This window comes from Kogia breviceps, chromosome 4 (genome assembly GCF_026419965.1).
Source record: "Kogia breviceps isolate mKogBre1 chromosome 4, mKogBre1 haplotype 1, whole genome shotgun sequence".
In the NCBI taxonomy this organism is placed as follows: Eukaryota; Metazoa; Chordata; class Mammalia; order Artiodactyla; family Physeteridae; genus Kogia; species Kogia breviceps.
In genome coordinates, this window is record NC_081313.1 from 63,475,598 (window position 1) to 63,495,426 (window position 19,829).

The window sequence follows — 19,829 nt, forward strand, 5'->3', positions numbered from 1 at the left end:
GCTGACAAGGTCAGCACAAAAAGAGAAATTTAAAAATCATTCTCACTTATAAACACTGGAATTTTCAGTTAAATGGGCTAATAAGTTCTCTTTTGTGTTTAAAACATGGTTTATAAACATAGATGGAAATGTCCCAAATAAAACATAAGCAAGGGACTTCTCTGGTGGCACAGTGGTTAAGAATCCTCCTGCCAATGCAAGGGACATGGGTTTGATCCCTGCTCCGGGAAAATCCCACTTGAGCAGAGCAACTAAGCCTGTGTGCTCCAACTACTGAAGCCTGCGCTCTAGAGCCCGTGCTCCACAACAAGAGAAGCCACCGCAATGAGAAGCCCACGCACTGCAATGAAGAGTAACCCCCGCTTGCCTGCAACTAGAGAAAGCCAGGGTGCAGCAACAAAGACCCAACACAGCCAAACCAAAAACCAAAAAAACATATGCAAATCCAGTCCAATAGTGTATTTAAAAAGAACATGATTCCAAAATAATTCAAGGATGGTTGAATTACACTGATAGATTTCCTAATATTAAACCATCAATTTCTTAGGGCAGCTTAACTACCTCCTTTAAATATTTTGGGCTTCTATGGACACTCATAACCTCGGGGATTTACCTTTTATCTCAAGTAGCAACAGTGGCAGAGGCTGGAGGAAAGGAGGTCAGCAGAGGGGTTAAATGAACTGGAGACCTTCCCAGAAGGAAAGCGAGACCTATTTTTAGGATCATTCTAGCGTAGGGAGTTAGAGAAGCCCGAGGGGCCTCTGGAGAAGGAGTCCCCATAGCAGGGTGCAGGAGGGGCAGACCACTCTGTCTGATTGTGCGGGTTGGCGATGGCATGACTTAGTGGGTACCATTCACATCATAGTCGTTGTGGATTTGTGCATTTATTACAACTATCTTGAGGCAGATAGCAGGACAGCATCCTGGAAGAAGTATCTGTTTCTAATTCCTACACAGGTGCCACTGGGCTACCTGTGCTGCTGAGGAGACAGTCTGACCGTGGCAGGGCTGGAATAAGATCTGGAGATGGACCAGCCCTGCCTGATTCTGGAATTAAGATCTGGGTGTCAGGGCCAGACGCTGTACTGCAGGAGGTCCTGGGGGACCAATGAATCCTGAGCTCCAGCTCTTCCTGGACTTTTCTTCTCAACTGGATCTGCCAGGAATCTGCTTCATCTGGTCTACCCACTGCCCGTTCTGGGCCGAGGCGCCTATCTTTGGCGCCTGCTGGCCTCAGCATTCTTTCTTCTCTGCCTCATCACGGTCTCCCACTGCAGCCTCCATAGCCTGATTTTCAATAAGTGCCTTCGGAATCTATAAGCATAACTGTCTTACTAAGAAGTAATTACTTTGGCATTTTCCAGGGGGAATGCTTCTGTCCATAAAGAGAAAAAGATATGAAATGACTGGCAGCACACTGTGCAGAAATTTAAAAGCCTCTTGGGGGAAAAAAGAAATTCTTAGAGCTGTCAGATTATCAACTGATCAAAGCTACAAAGATGTTTTTTGGGGAACCCAAGATACAAATAAGAATCTCTTTGAGGAAATGGAGATGCAATCAAAGGGCTTGGAGGAACAAATCAAATGCCAGTGGTAAATCCATTTGTTATTTTAGGCCCCAAGAACAGGAATATAAAAACCGGGATAAAATATTAGAATGCAAGAACTCAGTGGAGATATTACTCATTTTTACAAGGACTTTTGCAAACTTTCAGAGTTGAAAAGAGCCTTTAATGAAGTTAATTTTAGTAAAGGGACAAAACCTGGATTTCCAAGGGTTAAAAAAGAATATACTGGACTTAAGAGACTTGGACACTTACAACTGGGAGCAGAAAACTGAAAGGAGCTGAGTGATATAACCAAACATCGTCAGAAATTTCCAAAAAGACATAGCAAGTGGTCTTGCTTACAAAGAAAATGAAATGCAGGTTTTGAGCAATGATATTGTGCAGCGGAAATAGCTGGCAGGTGACCAGACTGAGAAGTTAAAAACAGATGATAGATGGCTCACGAAAGGAGCCTTTGTTAACAATAGTTGAAAAAGATAAAGGCCATTTCCAATCTAAACTAAATGCTGAGAAGCTAACTCGGCGAGGGCTGGAAAACAGAGATGTTGGAACACGAATCTTGCTGACTTATTTAAGCCAAAGTTCTACTGGAAAATGACTACAAAACTTTGCATCAGAAAGCTGATATTCTTAATAAACTCTTGGGCAGAAAGGCAGCATTCTTCCAAAGAAGCTGTTTCAGGAAGAATAAGAAAAGGAAGAGAGAGAACAGAAATACCAGCTAGAGAGTAAGATTCCATAAGCAGAAAATTCAAGAAGCGGAGGATGAACCACAGAAAACAAAGATCTTTGGGCTTCCCTGGTGGCGCAGTGGTTGAGAGTCCGCCTGCTGATGCAGGGGACGCGGGTTCGTGCCCCGGTCGGGGAGGATCCCACATGCCGCGGAGCGGCTGGGCCTGTGAGCCATGGCCGCTGAGCCTGCGCGTCCGGAGCCTGTGCTCCGCAACGGGAGAGGCCACAACAGTGAGAGGCCCGCGTACCGCAGAAAAAAAGAAAAAATAAGAAGAAAACAAAGATCTTATGAAACCCAGATTTCCCTTCATGATAAGAAAGTTCATGACAGCTGGCTGATTGCACACACGGCAGAATGAGCTCTAGCGAGAAGAGGCAAGCTGCTAGCCCAAGGCAGGTATTAATATGTGTGCATCAAAGGATAATAATTTTTCAAAAGTCAGTGAATGTCCAACCAACCCCAGGAATACCATAATGATAGAAACTTTCAGAGAGAGTTACTAATCCAAGATCAGTCTTTTGGTCCACCCGTTGAAACTAGTGAAAGCCTCTATTTTATTGGTATTGTTTCTACCTGGAATCTCTTAGCTCTTGTCTTAATGGCATAGATCTGTAAAAGTGAACCTGTGTCTGTCATTGGTCCTATAGCTGATCCTAGGAGGCCATTTCAGGTATCTGAACTAGTATCTATTTCTTATCTACCTCTTGGTATAGCTTCATCAGTAAATCTTACCAGGGAAACTCACCATGATCTCACATGTATTCATTCACTCCACAAATATTTAAGTATCTTTCATGAGTCAGGGATTTTACAAATGTCAGAAATACAACAAAGAACAAAACAAAAATCTTGCCTTTGTAGAGCTTACATTTTAACAGAGAAAACACGTAGGTAAAAAAGAAATTAGAAATTAATCATATAATGTCAGGTAGGGATAGGGCTACAAAGGACAACTAAGCAGATTGAAGGGGTAGTCACGGGAGCACCACTTTACATATGGTGATCATGGAAGGCTGCATAAGGAGATGACATTTGGGTAGAGACATGAGTGGAAAAAAGGAGCAAGCCATGTGAAGATCTGGGAAAGATCCTCCCAGGGAGAGGGAATAGCCGTGCAAGGGTGCTGAACCAGAAGCATGTTTGTTGTGTTGGAGAAACAGCAGGAGTTTCAGAAGGAGAGTGCTACGTGTCTGAAGGCTGAGAGCTGAGAGAGAACATTCTATGTTCTCATATATATGAGAAAATAAAACTTCTAATGGCTCCAATAAAGTAAGCAGGGAGTTATAAGTGAAGGCGGTAGAAAGGTAAACCCCTACAAGATGCTATCGTACATTATGAGTTGTGTTAAAAAGTTGAAACTTTAGTCTTAATAACATATTACTATCATATGTTGAGTCCTTACCACATGTCTGTCAATGTAATAAATACTAGGATTTTTCTCACTTGATCCTCATAAATATTCTATGAGTTAAGAATCAATGTTATTTTAATGTTAGAGATGAGGAAACTGAGTCACAAAGTGGATAAATCATTTGCCCAAACACCCAGAGCTACTAAATAGCAAAATTGGCATAGGAACCCATATCAACTTGAGTCCCAAGCCTGAACTCTTATCCTGCACTATTCCACATTTTTATTTATTTATTTATTTTTGGCTGTGTTGGGTCTTCATTGGGGTGCACGGGCTTCTCATTGCGGTGGCTTCTCTTGTTGCAGAACACAGGCTCTAGGGCACGTGGGCTCAGTAGTTGTGGCTCAGGGGCTCTAGAACGCAGGCTCAGTAGTTGTGACGCACAGCCTTAGTTGCTCTGCGGCATGTGGGATCTTCCTGACCCAGGGCTCAAACCGGTGTCCCCTGCATTGGCAGGCGGATTCTTAACCACTGCGCCACCAGGGAAGTCCCTGTAAAGCTGTTATTTTAATTTTATTTTATTTGGCCGAGCAGCATGCGGACTCTCAGTTCCCTAACCAGGGATCGAACCCTCGTCCCCTGCATTGGGAGCACAGATTCTTAACCACTGGACCCCCAGGGATGTCCCTATTCTGCACATTTTTTGTTTGTTTGTTTTTCGTGGTACGCGGGCCTCTCACTGCTGTGGCCTCTCCCATTGCGGAGCACAGACTCCGGACGCGCAGGGTCAGTGACCACGGCCCACGGGCCCAGCCGTTCCGCGGCATGTGGGATCCTCCCGGACCCGGGGCACGAACCCGTGTCCCCTGCATCGGCAGGCGGACCCTCAACCACTGCGCACCAGGGAAGCCCCTATTCTGCACTTTTAAATGAGCCATATGTATGTAGTAAAATGGAGGCTATAGAGTGGGAAGGAAACCCATTAGAGGAGGGGGTTAAAGGGAGAGGGGATGGTAATGGGATCTTGGTAACAAGAGTGGGGTTGAGAAGAAAGAGATGGGCTTGAGAGAGGTTTAGAAAGTGGAATGATTGGGACTTGTTGTTCGATTGGATCCGAGGAGGGAGGGAGGAAGGGAGGGGGTGGGGGGAGTCAAAAATGATTTCCAGATTTCTGGTTTATGAAACTCTGTGGTTACCATTTAAGGAGACAAGAAACCAAGCAGGAAGGGCAGTTTGGGGCTTAGGGGGAAGATGATGAGTGGTTTTAGATTAAGGATGGTGGAATAAGGACCTCTGAAAATCCACTCCTCCATGTAAGCAGCAAGATCACTAACCAAAAATAAAAGTCAAAATCAACATTTTAGAACTCGGAAATTAACCAAAGGCTTGCAAGAATCCAAAAAGCATTTATTCAAGAAAAACGGCGGAATCTCAGTAGAAACAGTGAGCTTTGTACTGGGGCAAGAAGGCAGATTCTAGCGGTTTGAAGAGTGAGCAGGAGTGAGGAAACCAAGATAGTGTTCAGCCCTTTGCTTGGAAAGACAAGAGAGATGGGGCTTTAGCTGGAGGATGGGTAAGGATGCAGTGTTCTTTTTTATTTTGTAGAGATGTAAATAGTGCAATATAGCTGGTAAAAAGCCTGGTCTTTCAGGAGGTGAAAAGGCCTGGCATCCTGATAGGCAAAACAGCTGAAATCTGACACCTAGAGACAAGCTACTCAGGTTCTTCTTAACTTTATTCTTGGATTGATTTCACTGTTTGCCCTTTTTGCTCTAGAGATAGAAGCTTGTCTTTAAAAATTAAGAAAAAAGGCAGAATTGATGACCAAGAAACATCATTGTGAGGGAAGATTAGTTATTTACATAATTCAAGTTCTGTACAATTCTTTTAATGTAGTTATATAATCATTAGTCTTATCAATTACCATAAAGGTATGCCAATGTTAGGTTTATAGCATGTCATCTTGACAATCTGTCTTCAGAACATCCTAGGGATTCTCAAACACCATATTCAGGAGTTGGAAGCTGCTTGGTCTAATTGGGCGAGCATTGAGTTCTAACTGAAAACCAGGGCAAATAAGTCTAGAGATCTAATGTATAGGCATGATGACTATGCTTAATTAATACTGTGTCAACCACAAAATATGCTAAGAGAATAGATATCAGGTGCACTCACTGGACAAAATGCTAACTATGTGAGGAGATGATATATTAATTTGCTTGACTCTAGTACTTATTTCACCATGTATATGTATATCAAATCATCATGATGTATACCTTAAATATATATACAATTTTTATTTTAAAATATATAAATAGGGGCTTCCCTGGTGGTGCAGTGGTTGGGAATCCGCCTGCCGATGCAGGAGACACGGGTTCGTGCCCTGGTCCGGGAGGATCCCACATGCCGAGGAGCAACTAAGCCCGTGAGCCATGGCCGCTAGGCCTGCGCGTCCGGAGCCTGTGCTCTGCAACGGGAGAGGCCACAACAGTGAGAGGCCCGCATACCGCAAAAAAAAAAAAATAATAATAAAATATATAAATAAAAAATAAATCTATTCATTAAAAAATAAAACAGAGGAAGGACTCTACTTGTTCTCAAACTTGGCTGCACATGGAAATCTACTGGGAGCTTTAAAAAGTACTGATGCCTGGGTTCCAACCTAGAAACTGCATTCAAATTTAGTTTCATGTCTTCTAAAGGTCAGTTTTTTTTCAGTTCAGGATCCAGTCCAGGATCACATGTTGCATTTAATTGTCATGCCTCTTTAATCCCCTTCAAACAAATCCAGTCTTTCTTTGCTTTCATGACTCTGAGCTTTTTGAAGAATACAGTCTATTTATTTCACAGAATGGTCCTTCAATTTTTGTTCTGATATTTTCTCATGTTCAGATTGAGATTATGCATTTCTGGCCATGAATACCACAGAAGTGATGGTGTGTCTTTCTCAGTGCATTCTGGAGGCACAGAAAATTTTATTTGTCCCATTACCAGTGATGTTAACTTCAGTCACTGAAGGGGTACATGCTATTGACATGACTCAACACTGATGATGTTAATAGGCCCAGATAGAGTTTGCCAGCTTTCTTCACTGTAAAGTTACTTTTGCTCTCTCTTTCCATACTCTGCTCTTTGGAGGCAAGTCATTAAGCATTGTCACAATCAGCGTTTCACTCCTTGTGTCTTCTGACCTCTTGGTTGATTTAGAAACAATTTTATACATTACAGTTTACTCTGTGCTGGTAAGTTTTGAGAAATGCAGAGTCATCTATCTATCACTCCAGTACCATACAGGTTAATTCTATCACTCTAGAGATACCCTGTGCTTTCCCTAGTTAACCCCTTCTTCTCCTGGAAACCATTGATGTGTTTTCCATCCTTACAGTTTTGCCTTTTCCAGAATGTCTCATGAATGGAATCATTCCATATGTAGCCTTTCCAGTCTGGTTCTTTCAACTTAGCAAAATGCATTTAAGATCCATCTATGTAAATTTGTGGATGAATAGCATGTTCCTTTTTTCTTACTGAATAGTTTTCCATCATGTATACCACAGTTTGTTCATCTATTCACCTATTGAGGGACATCTTGGTTGCTTCCAATTTTTGGTGATTATGAATAAAGCTGCTGAAAACATTCACATGCAGCTTTTTGTACAGGCATAAGTTTTCAATTCAGTTGGGTAAATACCTAGGGGCATGATTGTTAGGTCATATGGTAAGTCCATGTTTAACATTATAAGAAACTGTCTTCCAAAGTGCCTGTATCATTTCTGCTTTGCCACAGCTCTTGTTCCAAATCTTTGACAGCATTTGCTATTGTCAGAGTTTTTTTTTCTTTTTAATATTCAAATGGTATGTCAGGGCATCTCATTGTTTTGCAATTTGCCTTCCCTAATGACAAATTATATTGAGCATCTTTTTATGCTTAATGGTTTATTTGACATCCATATATCTTCTTTGGTGAAGTATTCTGGTTAGATATTTTGTCCAGTTTTATTTATTTTTATTTTTTAAAAAATAAATTTATTAATTAATTTATTTTTGGCTGTGTTGGGTCTTCGTTGCTGCGCGCGGGCTCTCTCTAGGTGCGGCGAACAGTGGCTATTCCTTGTTGCAGAGCGCAGGTTTCTCATTGTGGTGGCTTCTCTTGTTGCGGAGCACGGGCTCTAGGCACGCTGGCTTCAGTAGTTGTGGCTTGTGGGCTCTAGAGTACAGGCTCAGTAGTTGTGGCACACGGGCTAGTTGCTCCGCGGCATGGTATCTTCCCGGAACAGGGCTCGAACCTGTGTCCCCTGCATTGGCAGGCGGATTCTTAACCACTGTGCCACCAGGGAAGTTCCTGTCCAGTTTTAAAATTGAGTTTTTTGCTTTCTTATTGTTGAGTTTTTTATGTATTCTGGATACAAATCTTCCACTTCATATGTGATTTACAAATATTTTCTCCCAGTCTGTGGCTTGCCATTTCACTCACTTCAGCAGTATCTTTCACTGAATGAAATATTTTAATTTTGAGAAATTCCAATTTATCAAACTTTTCTTTTGTGGATTATGCTTTTGGCATCATATCCAAAAACTAATCACCAAATACAGGGTCATACAGATTTTCTCCTATGTTTTCTTCTATAAATTTTAGTTTTGCAGTTTACATTTAAGTATAAAATCCATTTAGAGTTAATTTTTTTGTAAGGTGTGAGTGTCAAAATTTATTGCTTTTTTTTCATATGGATGTCCAATTTGTCCAGCACCATTTGTTGAAGTGCTTTTCTGTCTTTGATAAAAATCAGTTGACTATAATTGTATGGATCTATTTCTGAGCTTTCTATTTTGTTCCATCTATCTATGTGTCTATCTTTTCACCAATACCACACAGTCTTGATTCCTATATCTTTAGAAAAAGTCTTGATATCAGGTCATGTGAGTCCTCCTACTTTGTTTTTCTTTTTAAAGACTGTTTTGGCAATTCTGGATCCCTTGAATTTACATGAATTTTAAGATCAACTTGTCGATTTCTGCAAAAGAGGCAGCTGGGATTTTTGTTTGTTTGTTTGTTTGTTGTGGTACGCGGGCCTCTCCTGCTGTGGAGCACAGGCTCCGGACGCACAGGCTCAGCCGCCATGGCTCATGGGCCCAGCCGCTCCCCGGCATGTGGGATCTTCCCGGACCGGGGCACGAACCCGTGTCCCCTGCCTGCATCGGCAGGTGGACTGTCAACCACTGCTCCACCAGGGAAGCCCAGGCAGCTGGGATTTTGATAGAGATTGTGTTGAGTCTGTGGATCAATTTGGGGAATATTGCTATCTTAACAATATCAAGTCTTCAAATCCATGAACACGAGAGGTTTTCCACTTTAGATCTTTAATTTCTTTCAACAATACGTTGTAGTTTGCAGAGTGTAAGTTTTGCACTTTTTTTGTTAAATTTTTCCCTGCATACAGCCACTGTCATTATTTGCAGCAGTTTTGTTCTACAAGGTCGCTGCCAACATTGAATTAGCCAATCCTTGAATACTGCTTCTAAGGGAAATGTGGACAAGGTTAGATTCTTGCAAGTCTCTGGTCACATTTTCCATATTCGTCAGTCAAAATACCATTTGCATTATGTAGGTCGGTTTGCCAGCATTCTTGTAAAACAAGCCAGTCTCAGCAACTGTGAAAACTTGTTCTTCCACGTAACTCTTTTTCTACTAAACGCTTAGCAGAAATTGAAAAATTCTTCCACAGTCTACCTGGCTTCCTGGGCAAGTTTAACGAGTTAAGGCAGGAGGGTGGCCTCTAAGTCCAGCTCTCATAACTAGCTGTAACTTTAGGCAAGTCACTTAGAATCTCCACTCTAAAACTCTGATAAAATAAGACTGTGGATGAGAATATCTCCATTGTTCCACTCATTCTAGAGACTATACTTTAAAAAAAGGGGGCGGGGGAACTGGTGGGGCGAGGGGGGGAGGTTATATGGTAATTTTAAAAGCCCACAGCACCACCTGGTGGTCAAAGAGAAGACAGACTGAGGAAAAGTGTTAATAGACGTATCCAGCTACATCTACATTTTGCTTGTTTGAAAATTTCACATTTTCAGACAATTTCTCCTCTAAAATGGCTATACACGTACAATAATACCTATAAAAGCAGTCACCTGGCATTATTTTTAAAATCACACCCTGCATAGAATGCCTTGTAAATATAAAGACTCTAACCCTTGAATAGCCATCATTACTGAGCTATTATTATGCTTTGGTTAAAACAAAAACAAAAACAAAACAAAAAACTGTTGAGCAAGTAGAAGAATTACATGAAATAAAAATATACTTCATGGGCTTCCCTGTTGGCGCAGCGGTTGAGAGTCCGCCTGCCAATGCAGGGGATACGGGTTCGTGCCCTGGTCCGGGAAGATCCCACATGCCGCGGAGCGGCTGGGCCCGTGAGCCATGGCCGCTGAGCCTGCGCGTCCGGAGCCTGTGCTCCGCAACGGGAGAGGCCGTGACAGAGAGAGGCCCGTGTAGCGCAAACAAAACAAAACAAAAATATACTTCATTGTACCAAAAAATCCATCATGTTAAAATTATTCACACATAGTTGAGTAAGAAAATGATAGTATTCAATTATAGCCCCCCCCAAATAAAATATCTGTGAGTCCATACGTATATAAATACATAGGTGAATGAATGAATGAATAAAATGGAGATGTGTAAATACAGAAAAAGAGACAGCTCTTTTTTACAAAATAACTCTAATCAATAAATATAAAAGGAATGAGAGAAATAGAAAATCACCATTAGATTACCACTGTAATAATTGCTGCAGGCAAGATTCACTTCTGTATACTAAAATTATACTGTATAAGCAAATGTTTGAGGAGAAACAGGATAATTTCCTAGTCTCAAAACATCCTCCCCAGGACGTTTATTAATTATAAAGGGAAAGATAGTAACTTTATAGTAGTTTAATTCAGCAGATATTACTTAATGAAGTAACCAAGGTTAACATCACCAGAAATAAGACATGTTGATATCATGTACCCTTTGATATGATTTCTATTCTTGTTAAGGCAAACTGGTTTTAAAAAGAGAGAAAATTCTATGCACGTTTTCTCTCTAAGAGCTTTTTGCTCTTCTTTTCACATTTTTTTTTTAAGTCATTAAGCTAAGGACACTTAGTAGATAGCAATTGTAAGACAATCTAAATGTGTTTAACATTCATAGTTATCCACTGGGCTTACAGGTCAATAAAGAAAAGAAGACCACTCTGGTGGCTTTTCAGTATCTATAGTAAACTCAAATTTCAGTAAAATTAACAGAAATTTTATTTGAAATTCATGGTATTTGTAAGGAGGAAGGAAATATTTAAATCCCCTTGTGATGAAAAGAGAATTCTCATGGTATCTTGACCAAGCTACCTTCAAACCAGTTTCCAGAAAAATCAAAGACAGGGTAATATCAGATTTATGTCCAAAAGCATAAAAAAAAAACTGCAAGCAAAAGAAGAAAATAGAGAATTCAATTTCTTTCAAGTATCCATAAAATATATATGAACATTGTTAACCTATTAGGCCAAAGAGAAAATATCAATTTCAAAAGTAGAAATATTATATTTTCTGATTACAACACAATAAAGCTAGAAATTAATTACCAAATCAGGAAAAAAAAGTTTCCTTGTCCTGGAGATTTAAAAAGTATCTTAAATGATGGCTTGAGTCAAAGGGAAAAACCAAAATATCAATCAAAGTTGGACGTTATGAGATGGATTTAAAGCATAAGGGCAATCTCTAGCCTCTGTGGTATCATTGTGTGTGGGTCAGAAAAGTGTTCCTTCTTCAAGTAAAAAACAAGACCAACACAACTGCATCTGTGGTTGGTCACGAGGTGATGGCTCTGAGACCAGCTGGCTGGAAGATGAGCATGACACTCAGGGAAACTAAAGTCAAAGTGAGTTGGGAGCTGTGAAAGAAAAAAAATGTAAATTTATCTTCTCTAAGAAAAAAAAACCAAACTGCTAGATAATGAGTTTTCCCTTAAGATTAGAAGGAAACTTCTAGTTACTAAAGTGCCTGCTAGCAAGATTTCGAAGGCCAAGAAAAAGTCTCACCTAAGGAATGTTTTCTTTGGTTGAACTTCATATTCTCAAGGCCCTGGCTCCTAAGGACAAAGAGACAAGAGTACACTTGGTTTAATACTCTTCAATTACTTTTCTATAAGCCAGTATAGGATTTAATTGTTTCAAATACTTTAGGTAAATTATGCCATTTTAAACAAGTTCTTGTAAAGAGTAATTAAAGTTTTATATCCCCTGATGTAAATGATTCAGGAGCAAGCTTACTAAGCCTGTCCTAGAGGATGCCTGAATTCAGGGCATCCTGGTGGTCCAGTGGCTAAGACTCCACACTCCCGATCCAGGGGGCCCGGGTTTGATCCCTGGTCAGGGAACTAAGAGCCCACATATCGCAATTAAAGATCCTGCATGCGGCAATGAAGATCCCACGTGCCGCAAGTAAGACCTGGCTCAGCCAAATAAATAAATAAACATTTTTTTTTTTTTTTTTTTTTTAAAGGGCTTCCCTGGTGGCACAGTGGTTGAGAATTCGCCTGCCGGTGCAGGGGACGCGGGTTCGTGCCCTGGTCCGGGAGGATCCCACATGCCGCAGAGCGGCTGGGCCCGTGAGCCATGGCTGCTGAGCCTGCCCGTCCGGAGAGGCCACAACAGTGAGAGGCCCGCATAACGCAAAAAAAAAAAAAAAAAAAAAAAAAAAAAGCCTACATTCCAAGCCAAGAAAAGTCTTAATTTGTAACTGTGTTAAGAAACTATTCAGATATTCTCTTACTGCATTAGAGTACTTCTTAATGAAGCGATTCCTGATGTTATTTTCCTAAAATCACAGAAGGATTGCAGCACTTTTTGGGTTCTATTTTGTAAGGATGCCTTTCTTTTGCAGTAGCATCTGTCCTAGAATGGGACCAATAAGGGCTCCAGGTGCTATGAAAGAATGGGGACCCTCACCAGGGACAACTTCTCTCAGCCATGCTCTTAAGTGTTAGAAAAACATACCACAGTTGACAACATGTTGTGTTTGGTGGGGATGAGGGGAAAGTCAATGAATATGATGAATATGAAAGTTACTGAATGAGATGAATACAAACCTAGAAAAGTAAGGGAAGGACTGGTGCAGAGATCTTTCTGGAGTGGGGAGTAGCTTTAGGTTTTGAGTCACCCGGTAGGAGTTTAACAGGTTTCTATTGTGACTCAAAGGAAACAGAATTTGGGGACAGGCCACACGGTTCAGTGACAGAATAAAGACCTGGTTGCCAGGATCAGGGAATAAACACCAGAAGCCTGGAGGAGGAGAGGGGGAGCCCTAGCTCCTGGTGCCTTTTCCTACCCTCCTTCCCCCTAAGTTGGGTAAGATGTTACCTTCCACCTAAACATCATCTTCCTGGTTTCAGACCTCAACTCTGGTCTCTGAGTTCTGCTTAGTTCCACATTCTCTACCCATTTGCACAGAGGACCACCACCTTCCCTTCCTTGAATCTCTAAGATTTTCTGCTTTGCTCATGCCCTGGTCATCAGCCCTACTAATTCAGCCTGAGATGGAAGTGCCCACCCTCTCCAAAACGCTTAAGTCTCCTGATCTCAAATGAAGAGTCTTTGGACCCTAGGATTATCATTGCCTTATTTGAAATTGGATCACTTCCCCCTGTTTCTTGCAGTTCTCTTCCTTCCCTAAAAAATAGTGACCATGAAGCAACTGAACAACGAATTGCAAAGAAGTTTGAAAACCTCTTAAAAGAAATTAAAGATATTGTTAAACATATGACAAGTTATGAAGAGAAGGTCATAGAAACAAAAGAATCTTTTGAGGAAACCAATATCTCTGAGGATGTGTCAGAACTTAAAGAAAAAATCAGAGAACTTGATGAAATAAATAAAGTACTATTGGAAAAGCTGCTTGCTAGTTGGGACTTAGGGAAAGAACAGAACTCAAAGAAACAGGAGATGATGTTGGAAAACCAGAACTCCAAGGACACCATGCAAGGTTGTGCAAGGGATTTGGTAAATTGTTCAGAAGAAGAAAGAGCCCTTCATGAAACTCAACTAAGTAAGGAAAAAGCAAAGCACAGATTCCCTCTTGTTCAAGAAGAAAATATCAAACTGAGGTACAACATGGAGCAGTTACTACAGGAAGCAAAACACTGGAGTGTGCAACATACTGAGCTCAGTGAACTAATTAAATCCTATCAGAAATCTCAGACAGACATCAAAACTCTTGAAAATAATGGCGCCCATTCCCCAGCTCAAACGAGTAATGGGGTGTCAGCTAAGCATGAGCTGGAAGAACAAGTGAGGAAACTGAAACAAGACACATATTCACTGCATTTGATTGCAGCTTTGCTGGAGAATGAATACCAAATCTTAGAGCAGAGAGTAGAGCTTCTCAAGGAAATCCATCATCAGAAAGAGGGACCTCTACAAGGGGAGCCAATTCAGATAAACTATGAGCAGAACAAGAAAGAACAGAAGCTATCAGAGGCAGAGAAGGTCAAAATACATAAGCAAAACATGCAAGAAATGTTTCAAAAAGGACACCAATTCTACAGAAGCCTGGATGTTTGTCATAAAAAGAAAGCTCGTAATAATTTGTTCAATACTCATATTGCAAGAAGAGCTCTTGTAAGAAAAAAGAGTCCAGCCAGCAGCCTAAGTTAGAAAATACCAAAAGTAGAAGAAAAGGCATTTCTTCAAAAAACTACAGTATATCTAGCTCCAGGCATGTCAATCATCAAACCTAGGATAAACCTTTCAGTTCAACCAAGAAATAGCTATAAAACAAGAAGATTAACATTTAACATTATTCATTACCTCAGCGGTTAGGTAAGTTTGGTCTTTAATGACCATCAGTGTCAACTTTTGGTCACATTTGTAATCTTTACAATCTGATTTTGTAGTTATTAGATAGAGATCCTGTGACACTTAAACCAAAAGTGAGAATTTACAGGTCCAAATAAGTAAAGATCTAAATAAAAACCACAACAAACAAAGGAAAGGTTTTTTTTTTTCTTTATCTATTTAATCATTGCCTTGGGGAGGAAGTTTTGGTGAAATTAGTATATAACACTTTAACTGTGAACCTTTAAAGCTCCCTTTTCAAATGCATATTCCTTTTCCTATTTATTGATATTATCCACTGAAGTGTGGGCAGTAGTTGAGTTAAAAAAAATAAAAAGCTGATGAGCCACCCTTAAACAGCTTTTCTCTTCACATAAATCTCCCTATTCCCTGGATCTACTGTTACTAATATTCCTCTTGCTGATCAACCAGTAAATGCTGGGCATACCAGGCAGCAGAAACCCTTGGGGAAGGACACTTTGGCTTCTTTAGAAGAATAGATGTGTGTCTAGATTTTGTTCTGTGCTGGAAAAATTCCTCTCATTACTCCAGGTGGAGGCAGTAGAGTTATTCAGGGAAAAAAGCAGTATCTTCTGTTGAGTGAGCTGAACTTTTTGGTTCCAGAAAAGATGGAGCAGAATCATTTCTCCCTATTCCTCCATTAAATAAGCTAAAAACCCTGGACATTATGTATAAAATGAATGTAAGAAGACCCTGAAAGTGCTTCCCTGGTGGCGCAGCGGTTGAGAATCCGCCTGCCGATGCAGGGGACACAGGTTCATGCCCTGGTCCGGGAAGATCCCACATGCTGCGGAGCGGCTGGGCCCGTGAGCCATAGCCACAGCCTGTGCAGCCGGAGCCCGTGCTCCACAACGGGAGAGGCCACAGCAGTGACAGGCCCACATACCACAAAAAAAAAAAAAAAAAAAAAAAAAAAGAAGACCCTGAAAGACAGAGAGAAGGAGATGTACTGGCCAGGGACCTTGAGACTTAAAGAACAGCATAGTGTTAAGTTCCCTGAGTTTTCTTTTTGTCTCTTATATATGCTGGGAGCCAATAACCCAGAAATGCCAATGCATTTAGACAAAAAATGCACATGCACCCACCCCCACAAGCCTGCGTTCTCTTGCTAAGGGATGAGGAAACAGTCTGGCAAGACAGAAACCTTTTTTAAAAACTGCCCTACTCTGACCAAACTGCATAAAAAATTCCATGCCTCCACTCTCAGCCCCATCAGCAAATATTGAGCAGAGACACTAGACTTTCACACTTGCCTGGGAGTAATGAAGCACTCCTCCTTCTTTCTTCTAGGGTGGTACATACAGAGGTGGCAGAGAAGGGATCTTAGAGTTCCACTCCCACCTGATGGTAACAAGGTGCTCCTCCCTGAGCCCCTTCTCCCAGCAGAGTAAAATGTCAGTGAAGGCCACATAGGTAGCCTAGAATTCTATACCCTTCCCCAGCTGGCACAGCATAGCCAAAGCCTGCTAAAACAGAAGATTTAGCTAGGATCCAGGGTCTCAAAGCACAATGCCCCAAATGACCAGAAAACATACAAAACTCACTCATCATATCAAGAATCAGGAAAATCTCAACTTGAATGAGAAAAGACAATCAACAAGTGCCAACAATGGGATGGCACAGATATTGGAATTATCTGACAAGAATTTTAAAGCAGTCATTATAAAAATTCTTCATTGAACAATTACAAGCACACTTGAATAAACAAAAATAATATAAAGTCTCAGCAAAGAAACAGAAAATATAAAGAGGAAACAAATGGAAATTGTAGAAATGAAAAATATAATTTGTAAAATAAACTCAATGAATGTGCTCAGTAGTAGAATGTTGATGTCAGAGGAAAGATTCCATGAACATGAAGATAGAGAAATAGAAATTACCCATTCTGACCAACAGAAAAAATAGGCTGAAAAAAACCCACAGTCTCAAGACACTTGGAATAAAAATAGATCTAACACTGGTGTCATCAGAGTCCCCCCAAAAAAGGTATATAATGTGGGCTGAAAAGGTATTCATCAAAAAAAATGGCAGAAAATTCTCTAAATTTAGTGAAAGGCATAAACCTACAGATTCAAGAAACTGAGTGAACTTCAAATAGTATAAATTCAAAGAAGTTCAAGGCACTCATAATCAAATTTCTGAAACCTAAAGACAAAGTGAAAATCTTGAAAGCAGTTATAGAGAAAAGACTCATTCGATGTAGGGGAACAATGATCCAAATGACAGTGACTTTCCCATCAGAAACCTCAGGGGCTAGAAGGAAATGAAAATTTTTCAAGAACTGAAAGAAATGTCAACCCAGAATTATTTACTCAGTGAAAATATCCTTTAGGAATGAAGGTGAAATCAATAAATTCGCACATAGAGGAAAACTGAGAGAATTAGTAACTCATTTCTCATTTGTTGAAAAAGCCCATTTGGTTATACAACTAACCTTCACTTTTTTACATTCAAGAAAATGAGTGTTCCCTCTAGCCTCAGACTTTGTTTTATTCCATTTCCAAACAGGAATTTCACATAGGAGATGCTAAATGAATGAAATGAGAAATTACAACATAGTTGAACCAAACAATCACTTCTTGTATTTCAGCTTGTTCATATGCATTACCTAACAAATTCTGTCATTGTCATTTATCTGTCAAATGTTAAGTGGCTAACTTTCTAGTTCCTCGTCTGTGCACTAATGTTCTCCTGGTACCACAACAAACAAGAGAACTGCAAGATTTTCAAATTTTTGAGAGAAACACTGCAATATGCAACATCTGTTGCACACAATACAAACTCAAGGTAGTCATAGTTTCAACTTTAGATTGATGTAGCATCGTACCCAGAAGTAAAATTTCCGTTGGTGAGAACTCAGTCACAAGGCCATACCTATCTGAAAGCAACTGGGAACTGAGGTTTTTAGCTGGATAACCATGTTGCCCAGGCAGAAGAAGACTTACTTTTGCAACACTGTGAGGTGGAGAGAAAATATTTTTGTTTCTGCAGTTAGGGCATTCTAAGCAAATTTTATGGAAATTTGAGATCCTGGACTACAAGCAAGCTCTAGAAGATATTTTTCAACCGTATAGATAATAAGTGTTCAAAAGACTTACCTAACTTTAGAGATGTGTGTTAACATTTTAAATTGGGGGTGAGGCCTGGGATTGGGAGACTCCTCTGGGTTATAAAGCTGGAGACACTGGACTTATATAACCCCTGGAGAGATTTATTGGATTGGCCAAAAAGTTCGTTCGTGTTTCTCCATAAGACGTTACAGAAAAATCCAAAGGAACTTTTTGGCCAACCCAATACATTATGAAAGGGTTATAGTGAGAACTCAGGATCCAGAGGGTTTTTTCCTCCCTCCTTTTAGAGGGGGAGGACAGCTGCCTTTCTTTTCTACATAAAAGCCTGGATTCCTTTTCTCATCATTCCTCCTTTATATTACAGGCCCTGTTGCATGTAGGGTGACATCTGGTTCTCATCTCTCTCCACGGGTAAGAATTGGAGCAAGGGGAACTAGCACAATTATTATTATGTAACTAATAATAATCTGTCTCTGATTTAAAAACCTCATGTGTGCATTCAGGATAAAAGAGAGATGAATATTAAAAACCCAACAAAGACAATCACAATCTCCACCACAGGTTCTATTATGAATGAAGCATAGGGTATGAGAAATTTTCATATGTTGGAAGTACAAAATATGCAATTTGAATATTGCTCCCTACTCCATAAACATTTCTTTCTCATGTCTGGAATATATATCACTTTATAAATAATCTAAGAGACAAAATTTTCCTGTTATAGCACTTAGTAAAAAAGATTCCCAGTTAAACAGTATTGGGGCTACTAAAAGAATCACATATTTTTTCCATTTGCCTTTCCCTCTAATGGAAACTACCATCTTCTCTGTTCTATTTTCCAGCCATCTTGGTTAACAAAACATTGTGCAGTTCATTCTATACTTTACCAAATATGTGCTACCTGTTACCAAGAAAAAATTTTTTGCTAAAATAAATTACAGCTTTTTAATTGTCAGATACAGCAAGCGATCTCTGCTATATCAGACCCTCTAGATTTGGTATTGACTTTAAGATTTTATATGTGTGATAAAATTGTTGTTTTACCACAAGGTCATATATTTTTTTTTTATCCAATTTCTAAACATGTAAATGAAAATTTCTGAAAACAAGGCATTTTTAAAGGTGTTTCATGTGGGTTCCAGTGGATAACAATCTATTATATACTTTCAGTTAATGTAAATTTATTTGGAGAAGTATCATGGCATTTTATAGGTGGAAGGATCTTTAAGCCATCACTTGTTGGCAGTGAAAAGCCAAGGTGTGAAATCAGTGAAAATCTGGAACAATAATTAGTATTGACCTAGTCCAGAGTTCTTTAACCCTGTATTTTCTCACACCTGAGGGTCAAATTCCAATAAAAATCAAACTGTTTTTGAAACTTGTAGATGTCCAGCCCTATCATCAGTATACTTCTGTCCAACAGCAATAGTAACTTTTAAGATATATATTTTTGGATAATCCTCTTAGGAAGAAGGGAACAAACTTCTTTGTCAAATAAATTTTTCCCAATAAATTCCTCATAGTAATGAACTAGATTCTTGATTTCAAAGTAATTGGATCCCTAAAAGTTTCCCCATCAAGCCATAGCAGTTCCACAGATTCTTTTTTTTTAAAATTCTTGATAATAGTGATATTGTAGTAAAAATAAGTACCTTGTTTCCCCTTTAAAATATACTCCATGAGCCAAATATTATTTTTTAAATTTGGTTTCCATTCAGATCAAAATAAGCTTATTTACTACCTTTTAACTGTTTAAAAAATTATGAAATATGACAAATATACAGAAAAACACATAAAACTTATATGTACAATTTAACAAATGATTAAAAATCTATGTAACCACCCCTTGGGTCATGTCATACTGTTTTCTAACGTCGTTGTACCAATTTACGTGCCGTTCATTACTGTAAGAGTGTTTCTATTGCCCTATAGTCACACTTAAATTTAGTATTGTCAGACTTTTTAATTCGATGGTTATGTAATAGTACCTCTTGGTGGCTTTAATTTGCATTTCCTTGATTACTGAGTTTAGTCAACTTTTTATGTTTGTTAATCATTTGTGTTTCATTTTTCATGAAGTGCCTATCATTTGCTTCAAATTATTGATTTATAGGAGTTTTTTATGTATTCTGAACACTAGTCCTGTGACAATTACGAGTTGCAAACATTCTCTCCCACTCTGTGGCTTGGCTTTTTTACTTTTTTGTGGTTTCT

The 19,829-nt window shown here is 39.7% G+C and overlaps 1 protein-coding gene and 1 long non-coding RNA gene across 2 annotated transcripts in view; one reads left to right on the plus strand and one right to left on the minus strand.

Moving 5' to 3' along the window:
* Window positions 1-19,829, minus strand: part of LOC136794021 (uncharacterized) — a 91,887-nt gene that overhangs the window by 19,934 nt on the left and 52,124 nt on the right. The window lies entirely within an intron of this gene.
* SPZ1 (spermatogenic leucine zipper 1) lies at window positions 13,191-14,343 on the plus strand. The gene is given in 2 exon segments (XM_059060674.1): window positions 13,191-13,271; window positions 13,273-14,343. Coding segments are annotated over 2 exon segments (1,152 nt in total).